The following is a 19,480-nucleotide window of genomic DNA, read 5'->3' as shown; positions in this document are numbered from 1 at the left end:
TTTTATTAATACTATGGACAGAACTGAAGATATTATCTACGAAGCATGTGAGACAATGATATGAGCACTGATATGCAAAGTGATAATGTTCACCCGACTTACCACACTAAAAAAATGCAACTTTAATATCATTATTAAAAAACAAATAATTTATATTAAGATTAAATAAAATATATGTTTTCAATTACTTACATATAATATCCTTTTTGTGATCAAATTATTTGCAAATCATTTTGAACTTGGTCAATTCTCCTATTCCAATAATAAAATATTTACTAAGAATTTCTGGTTCATAAACAGGAATGTATGGTAACTGAAAACACATGATTTTTTTTAAAAAAAAGTTAACTATTTCTAATTCTAAATTTCCATGTTCAGTTCAATTTATTAAATTTTTACTGTACGTAAAACCTGGTGAAAAGTAATTTCTGAATTTAATAACAACTGAAGTTTGAATGTTATGCTTTATAAGTAACAACTCGGGAATTGCTTTTATGTGACATTTTAATAGCTACTTTCCCAACAATAGCTCTTACTGTCTATTAATATTTTATGTATACTGAAAAAAAAATTTTTTTTCCTGAAGCTATGTGGTACAGCAATAATTCCTGCCATTATGAGAATATAAAAATATCTCATCTGAATCTTTGTAAAATGAAAACTTAACATACCTTATAATAGTTCCAACTTTTGGCAAGTACACATTGAATAAAATACATATAGCCAGGACTATGAAATTGAGAACCATGACATGTTTCCAACTATGACAGAAGTAAAATAATCAGAGAATAAATTTAAAAATAACTTTTACAAATAACTCTCTATAAGAAAAATATTAAATTCTACTTAAATAAAAGAATACTTAAAAGACATTAATAAATATATACTGCAAGGAAAACATATAACATAAAAGCAAATTCTTGATTCTTTATTTAAATATTCTGGTGTGTGTGTGTGTGTATATATATAATATACATTGGCCTTTAGTGGCAAATTTAATTGAATTGTTCTTGGCATTTTGAACTAGATTTATTCTTTTAAAAGAATTTTTTTTAGATTTTTTGAAACTTCATTCTTTTTAAAGAAACTGCATTTGCCCTCACCATTTTTCTTCAGTGAATTTTTAGATGTTGATAAGAATTTTTTATAAAATTCTTCATTTATTATTAACAACCTTCTGTATTTGATTAGATTAAATCTAGGAAGGTTTACCTTTATTTATTTTTTTTAATTCTTGATAACTCTTGGGAGCAGCTTTTGTATCTTTATCAGCATTTAATATAATTTTGAGCATTCTCAACAGCTTTTTGATTCAAAGTTTAACTGTTTTTTTTTTCAATTCAGATTAAAACCTAATTTAACACGCATTCGAGCTGCCCCATTTTTTAGATTTTAAATACTGACAATTTTAATTTGATGCTTGTTGTTCAGGGATTTCCTTAGTTGTATACGATTGTAATTAGTTTGTTTTAGGCTTTTGACACATATTAGTTTTTCAGGTAACTACCTAAAAAAGTTTTTATGTGGTTTTTATTTCAATCCTGTTTTGTATTTTTGAATATTGATTTTTTTTTTTTTTTTTTTTTGTGTGTGTGTGTGTGTGTGTGTTTCTTCTTAAGTATTGTAATTTTGCTGTCTTAAGGGTTGCAAATTACAAGTAGGGAAAAGGTTCACATTCTCCCTACTTCCTAAATATTTAAGAGACACTGAAAGTTATTTTAAATTGAAAATTTATTTCAAAAATTATGGTCCTGAATCTCAAATGTCTCAAAGGAATGAATTTTGTATTCAGAACTCTTTGATCAACTTGGATATAGGCTTCAAAACACCTTTCCCTTGATAAGTTGTATTTGAAGCGTTGAACTAAGAACATGAATATTTAATTTTTAATTTCTTATTTTATTATGTAATGCTTTGAGTATTGTTTCAATATTTGTAATTTTTACTTATACTACCTTTATGTATGACTTGGTTAGGAATGGTTAGGACTTTCACAGGAAAGAACACGTAAACTTGCATTTAAGCTCCAACTATTTCCTTTTCTTTTAATAATTTTATATATATACAAACACACAAATGCATACAATACAAAAATATGAAAGAAAACTACTAACTTTAATTTAGCAATAGCCCTTTTAATTCCACACTTTGGCTATGTCTCCTTCCTAAAACTACTAATATAGGAATCTAAATAGTATTATATGAAAATTAATCTGCAACTAATACTGCTGATAACTGTCTAGTCTTTTCTTCTACTTTGCTTGCTGCTGTTTAGATGCATCACTTGCTTCTGCTGACTGCCATCCACTGTCTGAAGAAAGGCCAACTATACCAAAGTGGGGGGGGGAGGGGTGCATATGACACCCATAATGATGATGTGTAAAGAATATGTGTCCGAAACATTATTTAAGGAATCAAATTACCTATTGAATTACCGTTGCACATCATTCAAACTACACAATAGACCATTACCGTTATTCTCAAATCATCCCATTACATATACAGTCAAAAGTCGTTAATCCGGACTCGTCGGGACTTCGACGATTCCGGATTATCGATTTTTCCGGATTATAGATCATCAGTTTAAATCTGGTAAGATGGCATGCAGAAATTATAAAATTAAAAATATGAAACCGTAATTTATGAAATAAAGAACAATTATGATCTAAAGAATATCAAAATTTACAAAAAGAAAAAGCTTAATATTTATTTGTTTACTTTATTAAACATTTCTTTCAATGTAAGTTGTTTAAGTTGCTTCATTTTATGTGATAATACTTTCTCTTTAATTCTATAAACAGACATAATTTCTTGTTCAGTTACAAAGTTCCGCTGTTTAAGTCCTATAATTCCTGTGTCGAGAATACCGACTAATTTGTCAATCGAAATTTTTTTGTTTTCAATAACCTCTGTGTCACTTTCTTCACTATTGGAAGCGAATTATAATGACCAGGAATTTGATTTAAATCACATCAAAGACGGAGTACATCGAGATGAAATACTACATTTAGTAAGGAATTATAAGCCAAATAAAATAAAACCCTGTAGATAAGGATAGTGCTGACAGATCAACTTCCAATTCATTGCGAGCCGCGCATGCGTAAATGTATTATGTGCATGCGCACACGCATATGCGCAGCCGTAAAGGTCTTACGCGCATGCGTCAATGCGGTGCATGCGCAGAAAGTTTGTAGCTTTGAGGTCCGGATTATGGGTGTCCGAATTAACGACTTTTAACTGTATATAATTAATAGTTGCAGCATACTTGCCAAGAAATTATCTGGCTATCATTGCATTTAAACTTATTATTTAATAAATTAAATATATTTTTTAAAAATCAAGGGGGCAGGGTGGAAAAAAATCACATAAGAGCTTTTTAATCAAAATTTAAACCAAACTGAATGTAACTTGCCCATTTTCCCACTTAATTATGTTTACATATTTTAGTACTTATTACACCAAAATAGAAACGATTTCATGGTTGAAAATTATTGACAGCATAATCCGAAGTGCAAATTTTAGGATATTTTTACTATATAGTTTCTTTCAGTGGACTGAACCCTGAAGAAAAATAACCATCTGATTCATAAATTTTAATCCATAATTCAGATGAGCAAAATTATGAACAACACAAAGATAATTTATGTATGCCAAAATTTTTTTACAAAATTCATAACATTAAAAAAGATGCTGACATGATATTTTATTTGTTTTAATGATGCATACAGATGACATAATAATAATCAAGCAGACGTGCTCTATATAATTATTCACTAGCAACAAAAGATGTCATTTTTAGTAACAATTTTATATTACAAAACTTGTACAGAGATAACTTTCACTAAGTTTTAATGAAATTCAAGGAATCAACTAAAATGGTAAATATAAAGCCTAAGCCAGCAAAATTGTCATTTCAATTATACTATAATAATCACTTAGGGTTTATGAAGCATAATCAGCACACAATATATGTCGCTTCAGTATAAAGTTAAAAATCCTCATTTACAGTGATCATCATATGATTGTAATGCATATACATATAAACTAAGACAGGTAAATACTTTGACTGCAATGGAAAATTCACATCTTCTTACCTTGGATATATAGAGCCAAAGGCAAAATGCATAATCTGTACACGCAAAATGTAAACTATCAAAGGATATAATGTCAGCACTTGGAAAAGGAGAAATACTCTTGTTATCACAGCTAGTAAATCATTACTTCGAAAGTTATTCAGTAGATTCTGCATTTACAATAAATACAATTAGCTAAAATATATACAATTTAAAAAATATTACTAACACACATAATATTATAATAAATTTATTGTATATTTTTCCTTATTTAAAATATAATTAAAATACAACATTTTTTTCAAGGGTTTTTCAGGAATTTACATTGTGTTGTCACTATTATAAAAAAAATGATAACACATAGGAAGTTCTGAAAAGACTTTATTACCATAAGTACAAGAACTTAAAATAGCTCTATTATATAATCATCTGGCCTTGTCTGCAACTATAGCCAAATTACTGGAAGGCAGTGTATACCATGAGCACATTTACATCTGCTGATGTTCCCTAGTGACTGCTTTATAATAACTTCCTCTCTATAGCTGTAATGGATCCCTAGTGCATGTTACTTTGTATTAACATGTACAAAGTGAGGGTGTCGAGGGACACTTTACTCAAATGAGATCGAAAAATTTTTTACTACTACTACTTAAATTAGCAAAACATTTTTACTACTACTCAATTTGGCAATAATCTCATGATTTATAAAAATTTAATAAGCTAAATGGAACTGCCACTTTCATAATAAATTCTATAAAGTCCTCCAATTTCATCTCACCTTGAACCTAACTAATTGGCTAAAACTCAACTTACCAGTTTGGCATTATAATTATGAATTGAGTAAAAGGTGAAACACCTTTGCATTTATTAATTATTGTTGATTGATGGAGAGTTGGTTTGCTCCCCTTGAAAAGTCAACCAATTTCCGATCAATGACAATAATTACTTGCTTTATTGATTAACTTTTCATTTTCAAAAGTTTCCATTTCAAATTTTTCATTTTCATAAGTTTCCATTCAATTGTTTCATGATAAAAATTGAAGTTCCTTTGGAAAGTTTTTTTAAAATTCAATTTACTTCATTCTACTACAATTCTACTAACCTTATCTAAGCAAATAATATACTAAATAACCCATTAGTAAATAAATTATTATTATTATTATATATATATATACTTTTGGTGTGGCTGACTGCCACCAAAAACTGCATGCAAACTATATGCTATAGAAGTCCTATATACAAAATTTCAACGTTCTGAGGCTACTCCTTTTTGATTTATGCGGGGTACATACATACATATGTATAGTACATAAAGATGCAACCAAAAAAGTCTCTTCTGAATGAATTTTAAATTAGTTTTATAATTCGTTTTGGGAAAAGGAGTCCTTTATTCTATCCTTACATATGGATGTCACACAAAAACATCATTAAATTGCATTGGATAGAGGTCAAAATGGTTATTTTTGTTGAAATATGGTACCCGGAATTTTTCACGATTACAAAACTTCCTTTACTTCATACAAGGAAGTAAAAAGGGAAAAGTGTTTTTGATGTAATATTTTATGAACTCTTACTCTTCATTTACAAAAAAGAACTAATTTTGAATGTTTATGTTTCAATCAAGGCAGGGCCCCATGGCTAAAACTTGAATACCCACTGTTTTTATTAAATAGCAGTAAAGATGGTGTGGTATATTTAATTATGGCAAAGCACACTAGGGCTATCTACCTAAGGGGAGGGATGCCTTTTGTGGAGGACTTTCTAAGGGAAACTGACTCGTATAGACGTTACACGTGGTGAAAACCACGAAAAGGCCCATGAAGCCAGCCCGTTCGCGGGATTCGAACCTCGGACCGAACTACCAGTGTTCAGCGACTTTACCACTCGGCCGCTGGTGGGCTAGCAGTAAAGAATTCAAATACATATCTGTCAATGCATCACGAAAAATATTCCTCCAAAATGTTTATTCATACCTAAAATGACAGTTGTAAAAACACAGACAGAAATTTCAGATGAGAATTAAGGACCTTTTGCTGATTTTTGCCTAAATTAAGAACTTTTAAGGACAAAAAATAGTGTTCAAAAACACCCAAGGACTTTTAAAAGTACTTTTAAGGACTGTACAAACCCTGTATAAAGATGCAAAATACCTTTACAAGGGTTAGGCTGCATGTATATCACAATCATAATAAAAAAGAAGGGAAGAAAAGTAATTTGTTGAAATTACTTACATCTTCAATACAATTTTTTTCGAAAGGAAATGTGACAAAGAAGACACAGCCAATAATCAGATATGTGGCTCCAACAAGTACATATGCGATAGCTAAATCTCGAGCCTAAAAGAAAATCATATCATCAAATTTCATGCAAACTTAATTTAAAACCACTGTCACTATTTTCTAAGTTTTATTATTTATTTATTTTTTAAGATACCAAAATTATATAAGCAAATAATTTTCACAATAATAATAATTTTAGTCGTTTATTTACACTGCAATAAAAGGATAATATTATCATAAATTTCAATAAATATCTGTTTCCTTTTGATTGCACTGTTGTTTCTGTTTACTGTTATAATATATTATCTGTATTTTTTATTTGCTACATTTTGAGTAATAATTTTAAGGTATATTTTTGTGGTCAAGTATTTCATGTATAAGAATCTTGTATAGAAAGTTTAACTAGTTAAACTGGCTATCACATACACTTTGGCAAAATTTGGTAACACTTAAATTAATTGGAAAAAAATTAGGAAACAGCATGGAGCAATACTTCCCAAACTTTAAAAAAAAGAATAATGTATAGGTTAACATTTATTTACCTTTGCTGAGGCCATAATTTGGTATCTTGTCTTGCATACTGTCATTAGACAAATTTCCTAAATATGAACCCAGTAGTGGCAAGCACTCCTCTTTGCCTTTTGTTTTGCCATTTGGCTACATCCCAGAGTTAGTTTTCTGTGTATGTATACTGGATGCGAGATGTACATAGCTGTATTTACAATTCATTGTAAAATGCTGAAAACCTGCCTTTTTAAATTCCCTGCTCTGGTAAGTTCACTATCTGAATATATTTTACTTCTTTCATACATATTCATGGATGTACCAGACTTTAGACTGCCCTTGGGTCTTTGATCTGGGAAGGAGGCCTCTGAAGATAAGTATATATGTCAGATTATAAAAAAGCTAAAAAGTGGTATGCATTGAAAATGTTAAAGTTTATTGCGGAAATGAAATTACGAGAATTATTGCATAACTTACATTTGGCACTTTGGAAGACTTTTTAGATAGTATGTGCTTCAAATGCATCTTACAAGAGAAGCTTTTAAAAGTTTGTTAAAAGCTGTGTTCTAGCAACAATGAGCCAAGTAAGACTTAACTAAGACAATCCTTTCCACTGAAAATGCAGCTTAAAAAAATTTTCAGAGGTCACAAACTTACAAAAAAGAGTTTTAGCTTTTTTTTTTTTTTATATATATAAAAAAGTTTAAAACATTTTTTAGATCATCAAAAATGGCAGATTAATAAGCTTTTTTAAATATATGTTTGTCTGCTAGATGTAAGCTGTTCTCTTTAAGTCTTAAGATAATTTTAATACATTAATTTTAATGAAATGAATGTTTATTATATATTCTTGTTGATATCCTGTATGGTGATCATTCCAATAAGGTGGACTCCAGGAGATTTCTGCCCTGAGCCTCGAAAGCTGTAGATTTGTCAATGTATATTTTTTATTATCTCCATTACAGTTTTGGCCTCTTTATCAAATACACACAAGGAAATAATTACTTGTTTTTCAATAGATTGCTCCCAAACCCCATTACTTCAAAAAAATCTCTATTTATATTGTTCTTTTCTTTGACTTTCATTAATCTTGATTTTTTCAGGTGCACTTATCTTACCTTTCAAGTGTTTTTGATTAAAAGCAAGCAGTAAACTACTCTCATACAGTTGCTCCAATCAACTGTATTTTCACCCATATTTAACTGACTGCTGCAGCATTTGTTAAAAGTTAGCTTTTCATCCCAACATTACATGAAGCCCAAATTGGTAAGAAAAAGAACTCCGGAACATGATACTAATCTGCATAAAGGCCATCTAGTCAGTATAGTGGCTAGAGATACTGACTATTGTACCGATGGGCTTTGAATCAAATCCAGAAGAAGGCATGAATGTTTGTACGCGTACTGTCTGTGTGACATGGGGGCACTCAAAATACATGGTCAGCCAAAAATTCCCTCGAGTGGTTGGTAGTAAGGAATAGGAATTAGATACTCTCGGACTGCCCTTGGGATGTTCTCCCTCAGAATTGGGATGGAGCTGCATAGTTAGTGCAGTAGGTGCACACACAACCTGCACAACTTGCAGTGAAATTCTGGTGTTCTGTACTTGTAACTATCTGGATAAAAGTTATAGTTGCTGCAGCAAGTTAAATACAGAAATAAAAGAATGTAGGATGTCACACAGAAACTACCGCTTACTTTCCAATTGATTTAAAGGTCAAAATGATCAATATTTTAGACAGCAAATGAATGAAAGAATGATACCATGTAGTCTAAAATGAACATAAAAATCAAATATGTTGCATGTTATAAATATTTAAAAAAATTACATCTTCTTTATAATTGATTACAAGTTTAAAACACTAGTTCAAAAATGAACAAATCTCATTTAATGCATTTGGCAGCAGAACTGCTGATTTTTTTTCACAAAGTTAGAAAAAGCTGCATATTGTGTTCTAACACAAATCACAGTTTACTGGAATGTTGCCAAGTGTATAACTTATTATTGTCGGACAGGCAAGCTGTGGTCCAAAGGACAAATTTCTGTTTCCTATGTTTAAAATCCAGATATTCTCTTAGGAGGTGTAAATTAGAAACTGTCTGCTTTGTATATGGTAAAAGGCATCATATTTTTCATAGCATAATTTGTTCACAAATAAATTAAATAAAAAGAGCAGAAACAATGTAATGCCAAAATGAGATTTGCTAACATTTCTTCAAGATCCTCTGAAAGTTACGCTGCACACCATAAGAGTAATAATTAAAGGTAACAGAAAATCGTTTTTGGCTCATGCTAATATGAATACTTGTTCTCAAAGATCATACATTTTGCAAAGCACAGCTCAAGATAAGGGTTACAAGTACATGGAAAAAGTGTGTCACTGTCATGCATTACTAGGTGGGACAAATATTAACATATGTGAACACAAGGTTTAAAAAAATATTTAGCAAATATGTCTAATTCTTATAACTGTTGAGTCAACCTCTTATTTATAAAAACATAACCCTCCATTAGCCAAGTAACATGACTTAAAGAACTTAAAGACAGTGGAATTGATTTAATAGATAATTTAGAAGGACCTACAGAAAGTCTTATAGGAGCTGATTTCACAGGTAAATTATTAACTAGTAGCCACAAACAAATCTCAAACAGATTCATAGCTATTGAAACTGAATAAGGACAGAGTGTTATATGAAAAACAGAGAAACTGAATATTGCAAGTTTGTCATTTTTAGTTACTACATGCCTGCATATCTGATTTAAGAACTCTCGACCCCCTTGGTACGGATCCATTTGAAAAGAACAGTGGAATTACACGAAACTATTAAGCAACGTTTTCTTAATACTGTGAGACTAGAAAACAACTGTTTTGTTATGTTTTTGTTATAGATAGAAGAAAATCTTCCTCTTCCATATAATTTTGAGCTATTGTTTAAAAGGTTACACAGTACAATTAGGAAACCAGAACAAGATAGTCTTCACAAAGACTTTCAAAACTGTGTTTCAAGAATGTCTCGGAGAAGGCATCATATACAGGAGGTACCAATGAATGAATTAGATTTGCCTTATTATTATTTACCCTGTAGATATGTTATGATGGAGTACAGTATTACAAAATTAAGACCAATGTTTGATGCTTCTGCTAAAGCGAAGAGTGATCTGAGTCTAAATGACTGTCTTGAAAAGGGACTTGACCTTATCAAGCTTATTTCTACAGTTTTAAACAGATTCCATAAAGAGAAAATAGGAATAATTTCTGATATTTGATAGGCTTTACTAGAAATTGGCCTATAGGTGATAGACTGATAGGAACTTCCTCAAATTTCTTTGGATTAACGATGAAGGTACCTTGAAGTATAATCAATATTTCTGAGTTATATTTGGTGTAACAAGTAGTCTGTCTTTACTTGCAGCAGTAATCTACACTATTAAAATCCATGCGTGTCTGTTTGTGGGATTATCTCCTCTGGAACGATGGGAAGTTGAGTTTTGAGAGAGGTACCCCCGGATTCCAAAAAATTGTGGGAAGTCATTTCGACCATTCACATCTTTGTACGACTTAACTAGCCAAGATATTAATTAGAAACTCTGAAAATGCTAATTTTCATGAGTGGCAACAGTTTCACACCCTGGAGATAAAAATTTGCTTTATTTCGAAAAATGTTGCCACTGCTCACTTTCAAATCATAGAGTTTGCTAATCAAACTTTGTAAGTTTTAGAAAATATTGAATAAAAATAGCACTGCCAAACATTAAACATATTATTATTATATATGGTCATATTCTGATGTTGAAGAAAGTACATGATTGCATGTGACATCATAGTACATCAAAAATTGTTCGTTAATATCAGTATTTTAAATAAATAGCTGCTATTGGACCCTTTTTTTTTTTGTTTCAGGTTAGGATAATTGACACAATATGTTATTACCATGTTAATTCTTTTATTGATACTGAGAAAAAGTATTTATATTATATTAAATTTAAATCATGATGTAATCTGAAGTGTGAAAAGTTTTTATTTCCTGGCTTGGCAACACAAAAATTATTTACAATTGGTTGTTACTTGTAAAGACTAACCTGATTTCATTCATATTAAGATATTTTTATGCATTTTCTAGCCCGTCAGTTCAGCATTACTTACTGTCCATTTTAGAGGAAAATGATGATAATGTAAAATATACTTCTGATAACATTATTAAATTAAATAGTAATTCCTGTGTTAATAACTAGGCAACTAATGTCAGACATGAAGTTGAATTACAGCACTTCATACTAGAGTCTACAAGTATTATGGCAAAGCATTAATTTGACTTAAGGGGATGTGAATATACAGATCCTGATACATACGTAGAAACTGTTACAAATGTTTGCACTGGAAAAAACAAAATCATATGCTTCAAATAAATGAATCTGAATTGTGAATTTCACAAATCTTTGTTTTCGAAGGTAATCAAAAGAAGTATTTTGGACAATGACTTATGAAATATTTCATCCTACCAGTGTAACATGTGCCGTTCTTGTAGTTTTCAAGATTTTGTTGCAATGCACAGAGGAAATGAAATTGAACTGGGATAAAGAAGTTGATTTTAAGATTAAATCTGAATTTCAGTACTGGGTAAAAGATAGTACCTTTTTGGAAAACTTTCAAATTCCAAGGTGGATAAAATATGATTCACTGGTGTTCAGTACATATTTTTTTGTTTTGGTAGCAAGCAACACACAATAGCAGCAACTTTTGCTAGTGGTGAAGACCAAAGTTATCTTTTGTGGCAAAAAAGAAACAACTACGTCAGATTGGAAATGTTCTTGCAGCAGTAGTTTTGAACGAATTTAAGACCAAAAGCATACTTTACTGGACTGATTCAATTTCTATCATTGTATAGTATAATTGCATAGTATGAAGTATGCACAGTATGATAGTATCCTTGCATAATATGAAGGGAAGAACCATAGGTAACATTCATAAAAAGACACTGAACAAGAAATGTGTCTTTTCATATGTATGGAATACTGAAGGTGGTTTTTCCTATTCCGAGTTTTCTTCAAGAATGAATTCAAATAAGCAGTTGTTTTATTCAACAGAATAAATCACATAACTCTCAATTTGAAAACTATATAAATTAAATTTTACTTACATTATTTTTTGGCTGCTTTTGGTTTCTCATAATCGACAAAACACAGTTATGTATGAAGAACGACAGAGATAATGTACCAACAAGAACAGGAAATGTGATCTGGAATACTGAAAGAAAAATAAAAGTTCTATTAAATTTGATATAAAACAAGAAATTTTCACATAAATTAATGCCATCCCCTCAAAAAAAAAAAAAAAAAAAAAAAAAAAAAGATACAACAATATTCACTTTATTTTATAAAAGCTTAATAAATAAATAATGACCAATAACAGTTTCTAGATCTTTATTTGAAGACTGAACTTAATTTAAAATTTTAAAACTAAGGTAAAGATATATATATATATGTACCATATTTGACAGCATATAAGACACACTTTTTTTCCTAAATTTGGACTCAAAAAAGTTACCTGCGTCTTATACGTGAAGGACACAGGTTAACTTTCAATACTGAATGCTATTTTTAGCCCGGATAAAGGTCTAGACACACATAACTTTTTCTACATCTACCATAATTATTTTGCGCATGTGTGAAATATCTGTCACCAAAAAGTGCCAAAGCTCAAAGCTGATGTCGAAGTTCGAAAAGGTTTGACGTTCACATTACGTCTATGGAGCCTTTTCTTCTTTACATAGACTTTCTTTGACTCAGACGACATACATGTCGGTATCGGCGATACTCTGTATAAACGTGTCAGTATCGGTGCTTAAAACTATTTGTTTTAATACTGAAACTATTTGTTTTAATACGCTGGAAAATATGACTACAGGAAACAAGAGATTAAGCTATACAATTCAGTATAAACTAGGAGTGTTAAACTATGCCAAAGCGCATGGAGACAGAGCAGCAGCAAGGCATTTCGGTCCACCACCTACCGAAAAAATGATACATACTTGGCAACTGCAGGAAGATCAACTGAAGGCTGCTAAAAAACAAAAACATAACCTTCGATGCCCAGCTACATCTCGGCCTGAACTTGAAAATGCCGTAAAAATGTGGGTGATAGATAAGAGGAAATCTGGGATAAGTGTTTCAACCAAAATGATAATCAATGAGGCCAAAGGATTTGCAGAAAAACAAGGGAATCAGAACTTTTCAGGGTCTGAGGGCTGGTGCTACAGGTTCATGAAAAGGCACGCCTTATCAATGCGCACAAAAACAACTATTGCGCAGAAAATTGCCAGCAGATTATGAAGAAAAAATACTAGCATTTCATAGGTTTGTTATAAATGCATGCAAGAAACCTTCTTTTGCGCTCGGTCTAATATGAAATATGGATGAAATTCCACTCACATTTGACATACCATCCAACAAGACTGTGAGTATTAAAGGGTCTAAATCAATAACCATAAAAAACACAGGTCATGAAAAAACCCGATATACGGTAGTTCTAACATGTTGTGCTGATGGCACAAAAATACTACCATTTTTTATATTCAAAAGAAAAACTCATCCGAAAGAAAAACTTCCAAAGAGTATAATTGTTTATTTTCATCTGAAAGGCTGAATGGACGAAGGTGGAATGAAACTGTGGTTACAGAACGTATGGGCGAGGCGACCTGGTGGACTCTTAAGAAAAACCTCTCTTTTGGTTTTGGATCAGTTTAGCGCCCATAGAACTGAAACCATAAAGAATAAAGCGAGAGAATTAAAACCCAGATAGCTGTCATTCCTGGTGGACTGACTAGCCAATTGCAGCCTTTAGATGTATCGGTGAATAAGACATTTAAGGAAAAAGTGCGAGAACGATGGAAGAAATGGATAGGAGAGCCACATCACGCCCTTACACCCTCAGGTAGAATGAAGTGGCGAGTTTCACAAGTGTGCGAGTGGGTAAAAAGATCTTGGGAGGATGTAAAGGCTGAAGTAATTGTTAAGAAGTGCGGATCAGTAATGCTCTTGATGGAACAGAAGATGATGCATTATTCGAAAAAGGTGATACTAGCGATGACGGAAACAGTAGTGATGACGATATTCTTGTTTTCGATGAGATGATAGTGAAAAGGATTTTTATGGTTTTGAAAGCAATTAAAGTCTAATTTCATGATAGGCAACGTTTTCCTTGAATCTGTGTTTTTTGTTGTTTCTGCTTTATTTTGTATTATGTTTGATTGCTTGCCGTTCATTCATTTATTCATTATTGAAATTTACATATCATGTTCAAAATAGCTTGCCGTTTGTTAATTTTCCTTAATAAAAATATGCTTTGTAATTGCATTCAATGATTGTTTATTTGGCTTTTATGAAACGTGAGAACTAAAAGAAACCACATTTTAAGTTATTGTGGCACCGCACTATCGCGCGGACTATTGAAACTTTTTTTCCTTGTGCGTGGCCTTCTAAATAAGGGTGCGTCTTATATGCCGTCAAATACGGTATATATATAATTTATTATTACAAAAGGTATTTATATATCATCTCCAAGGAAAAGAAAATTAATTAATGCTATGAATTATTAGAAAAAACTTTAGTAAGTATTTAAAAAAAGTAACATATATTACATTAAAAAACATTTCCATCACTGACAGATATATATATAAATATATATAATATTTAAAGTTTTATTTTCATTTCATTTAATTACATTCTAATAAAGCACAAATTCTCATAAATCATGAATAAAGCCTGAATAATTTTAAAAAGCTATAAGGAATATTTCTTGACTATAGTATAATCAAAAAAGGAGCCAAAAAGCAACTGTAATAATAAACGTTCTAATGCTCCAACAGTTCTAATAATCCAATTCTTAACCCTGCAAACATGCGCTTATCACAGAGGTCAGCAGTGTCTTATGTGAGCGTCTGTCCAGGGCCGGGAGCTTTTTTGCTATTAAGCCTAAATCCATGAAATTTCCGAAGTATCAACACATTTTTAATAATGCTCTATACAGTATTTAAACGGCTTTATAGATATTTTTATACATACTTTAATTACCTTATTTCTTGTTTAAATGCATATTTTACACATTTTTATGACTTTTAACATTATACATCTGAAAACTAAATATATTACTTAAAATTCTCTTTTCGTATGAAAAATTTGAAAACAGGGATCTACACACAGTCCTATGTTACATTCCTTGCACTCGTAATAACTCATTTGCCGTTTTGGAAGATTTTTCCGGCAATGTGAACAAACAAAGCATCGTTGTCTCATTTTCTTATCAGTCTCTTCTGAACAAAGTTTTGGAAAATGTCTTTCAGTTAATCTTTCAATATCAGAATATCAGAATTTCAGAATCAATATCTGAAATATTTTGCATCATTTCTGCTATTTCCTGCTCTGTTAAACATTTTCGACGCTTCGACATTGCAATGGTAAAAACAGAAAGAATTCACATCTAACAAGATCTAATTATTTTCTAAAAACTGAACTGCAAACCGAAATACCCAACGCTTCAGCGAAAATAAAACTTCTTTACTTACAATAAACAACTACCACGTGCAAATTTAAAGAGACGTCATAAATCACACCATTCGGAAACATGTATTTTTCCCCTTTTGTTTATATAATCAAAAACATGTGTATGTGAGTCATGCTTCTCTCATTTCGAGTAGAAGGTCTAATGTACATGTATCTGAAACCATATGGACATACAGTGCCATCTTGTGGCAGAAATTATAGTTTTTAAAACATTCCAGGACACTGGCACAAATACGTGACAGTCGGGGCTGAACGGGAAAATGCTCTGGCACCACTGCGTGTCGGCCAGGAAAAGAGTGTGTTTGTTGCTGGCACGTAGACGTGACAGTCGGCGTAAAGGGGTTAAACATCATAAACAACAGTTTTAGAAAAATATAATCCAATCTTACATTTCTATTCACAGAAAAGTTGAAAAATTACAAGAATATATATGTATACAAGGACTCTCAATTATTTATGCTATTGAATGGATGAATAAATAGAAAAAACAGATAATCTAAAAATAAAGCTGCATACTGTAGAAATTGAACTTTTCAGAGGTTTAGAGGTTTAAAAACACAAAATGTAAAGTATTATATTAAATATGGTTTAATAGAATTAAAAAAAAACTTGTTTATATTTTCGGTTTCTTTTCTGGAAAGGTTTGCTACATTCTCTCCTTTGCAAGCCATATCACATTCTTTCACATACAAACTACAACAGAAAAGCTGTGATGTCAGTAAACTCAGATTTTGATGAAGATACCTGAAATATCTGGATAGACATTATTTTATATCTATCTAGATGTTCTAGTGGCTCACAATTTGCTCTTTTACCTCCATCCTCATTTCCTTCTTAACACTTTTCAGCCAGCAACTTTTACAGGGTTCATATTGTTACACATTTTGTATACAGATAAATTTAGTGCAATTATAAGTGAAATTGTTATGTTTTGCTGTATAATGCAACGTGGAAACTCTTCTACATTTCTTTAACATTATACATTTCTTTAAACAGAAATTGAGGACTTTCATGGTCCAATAAATTAAAAACATTAAGAACGTGTTAGCAAACAGAACTGAATAAATTGAAACAATTATCTACACAACTGCTTACACTGTAGTAGAGTTGAAGCATGGGTGTAAGGTCAAGATTGAATTCAAGAATTATCTTTCAAGCACAGAGACAATATTTTGGTTGATAATACCTTTTTTGGAAGGTTGGATGAACAACCAGTCACGGATGCTGAAATTTCTGCTCTAGGCTGATTGTTCTTCATTTATTTATTTATTTATTCATTCATTCATTAATAGCAATTTGAGATTACTTCATAGAGCGTGAAATAAATTCTGTATTATCCAAAATGTTAATTTACACTCAGAAAGGCATTTACAGAAACAGAATGGAAATATCAGATTAGCAAAATTAAACATAATTCGAAAATTTTGGCCAATATTCAAGGACAAAAAATTGTTTCCAAAAAACCTAAGGATGTAATAAGGACTATGCAAACCTTGTTTTAATGCATCTACAATTTCTCATTTTGATAAAATCATATCATTTTTATTATTCTTATCTCTCTGCAACTATTTCATATTTTTTTATTTCACCTTATGAAACCTCCAAAATATTAAAAATTATTTCGGTGAGACTTGATATTATCATTACTTGCTCAAGAAAACCTTCTTTATCCATGACATTGCTACAACAATGTATTTCAAGGTATGAAATAAAATAACATTAAACTTTTAGCTTTATTTCAGCCTTTAATTAAATTCATCATATCAAAAATTTTCAGCTATACTACAACATTTATTTTGCATTCTTCATTTTTGCATGTGGCTGCCGGGATTTCATCAGAAATGTCACATATAGAATGACCAAATTTGTAATTGATAATTCTGTTAAGACTAAGCCTCAATCAGCATCGTGCATTTATTTTGATAACAGTAGCTGGTATACACGTATTCTACAAAGACATAGTCCTAATATTGTATCAAGACATGTGTCAATAATGATGCAATATTATTTGCATTCTAGCAGATGTCTAGTTATTAATGACAATATGGTATATTTTTATAGACATTTTCTACACACTGAAAATTATTTTATAAATCTCATTCTCAACTATTTTACTAGCAGGATATAGCAAAATAGTTGAGAACTACACATTATTTATTATTATAACTTTAGCTTTAATACTCCTGAAAAAAGCAAAATAATGATAACCCTGCTTTATTGTTTATTTTTATAGTACCAAATTTATTTGAATACTCATTATTTAAAAATCAATTTGCTCTCTTAAAAAAGAGAATTTGAAATGTACTATGGGTAACTTTTAGCAAATAATATTTGTGTTAGACATAAACATTTAAAAGTAATTTTGAGAAATAATCCTATTATATTAAATTAGTATACAGATTAACTATCACGTTATTTAAACAGAAAATACTTTTTTTATGTATGAAAAAATGGTGATGATGATGATAAAAACTATGATATTCATTTACCCATACGATAAAAATCTAAAATAAGATGTTTGTTTCAAAGTTAAAACTACTAATTTGCACAATTTGGAAAATATGATGAGACACATTTTAATTGTTTCAACACAAAATTAAGATATAACTCTGAGTTAATAACCAATTAAAATATATAAATAAAATGATAAATTAAAAATCCCTGGAAAATAAGTCACTTTTTAACTATAATGCAGAAATGTTCTTACATTTTACATAATCTACAGAAGAAGGATCTACAGTATTAAAATGAAGTCCCCACTTAGCTCCTTTCACAATTACAAAGATCATCAGATACACCACAGATAAAGTGCCTGAAATATTTTAAACAAGATTTAATATTGCAGCATTAATCTGTAAAATAAATATACAAAACCATTTTTTAACAGCTTGTAAACTAGGAAGCTAAATATTTTAGATATGAAAATAAGAACTTTTAATAACTCTTAAATAAATGCCAAATGCACACAAACAAAATATTCACTATTTTTCTCTTTCATATTATTTGCTAACTGTATTTGCAAAAAGGAATGAAAGAAAAATGAAAATGAAAGAATACTACATTTACTGGTATAGTTCTTAAAAATAAGAATTTTTTTTTTTTTTTCTGATTATCCACATTCTCAAAACAAAGTCATGAATACCAAGAGGCAATATGTCACCAAAAAGTATTTATGTAATAACCCAGGTATGTATAATAGAGAAGGGCAAAGCCGCTTTTTAAGAGATCAGATTGGAATCATTCACTCACTGAAGTCAATCAGTTCTTTTTAATGATTCACCACGTACTAACAATGACTTTATGACTTTTATAAATGTGCTCAGAATGGGTGTGGATCAAGAGCCGTGTATAAAGATGGGGGAAAGTAGAATGAATTGAACAAGGAGTGGGATCATTGGAGTTAAACCAATCAAACTGCTCACTCACTGGACTGATTTCTTTCTAGTGCAGTTTTGAGATTTCTTTTAAAAAAAAAAAAAAAAACTTTCTACATAAAATACAGTAAAATTCTGGAATAAAAAACACAAAACGTTAAAAAATAATGAAAACTAAACTCACTTTCGATAAAAATTACATTATTTTATTACTATAATTTATATTTAGTTGCTATTACAAAGAAGAGCATAAAAATAAATTTTTAGATTGAAGCAGATCCCAAAGAACAGGAAATTGCCTGCCGACAATACTGGCATTTTCCTTTTTTTTTATCTAATTTGACAAAATGATACTAAATATCACTTAAGGTTCTTTAATTTGATAGGTACCACATTTTGTTCTGCAAACTGGAAAAAATACATTAGATAGAGAAAAAATGCACTCGCAGACATGGAGTGGTGTAAATGAGACACTTTACCGCTTGTTTAATTGTAGCGAACGGCACCGCAACCATTAAGTTTAATCGCAGCGCAAGTGATTTAAGAGAAATTCACTGCTCTTGATAAGATGTTAGTAAAATAAGTAAATAAATAAAAATAAAATTTATTATTTTACATAGTATCAGAGTAATATTGTATAAAAAGATTACTACCTAATATAGACAGCTATGTTATAGCACAGTATTCAAAG

General features: G+C 30.5%; 1 protein-coding gene across 2 annotated transcripts in view; it reads right to left on the bottom strand.

The window, feature by feature from the left end:
* The window catches only part of LOC118189670 (sodium-coupled neutral amino acid transporter 9 homolog), an 83,214-nt gene that overhangs the window by 5,499 nt on the left and 58,235 nt on the right, over positions 1-19,480 (bottom strand). For both annotated transcript variants that reach the window (XM_085820125.1, XM_085820124.1), the window contains 5 exons: positions 18,123-18,227; positions 11,995-12,101; positions 6,305-6,409; positions 4,095-4,243; positions 672-761 (listed from right to left, as the gene is read on the bottom strand). In XM_085820125.1, the coding sequence (XP_085676251.1) occupies positions 672-761; positions 4,095-4,243; positions 6,305-6,409; positions 11,995-12,101; positions 18,123-18,227 (556 nt within the window). The remainder of the gene's footprint in view (positions 1-671; positions 762-4,094; positions 4,244-6,304; positions 6,410-11,994; positions 12,102-18,122; positions 18,228-19,480) is intronic.

Source organism: Stegodyphus dumicola, chromosome 7, assembly GCF_044657685.1.
Source record: "Stegodyphus dumicola isolate Sdum_Otavi_A_Nest chromosome 7, ASM4465768v1".
NCBI classification, from domain to species: Eukaryota; Metazoa; Arthropoda; class Arachnida; order Araneae; family Eresidae; genus Stegodyphus; species Stegodyphus dumicola.
This window is presented reverse-complemented; position numbering and strand designations above follow the sequence as displayed.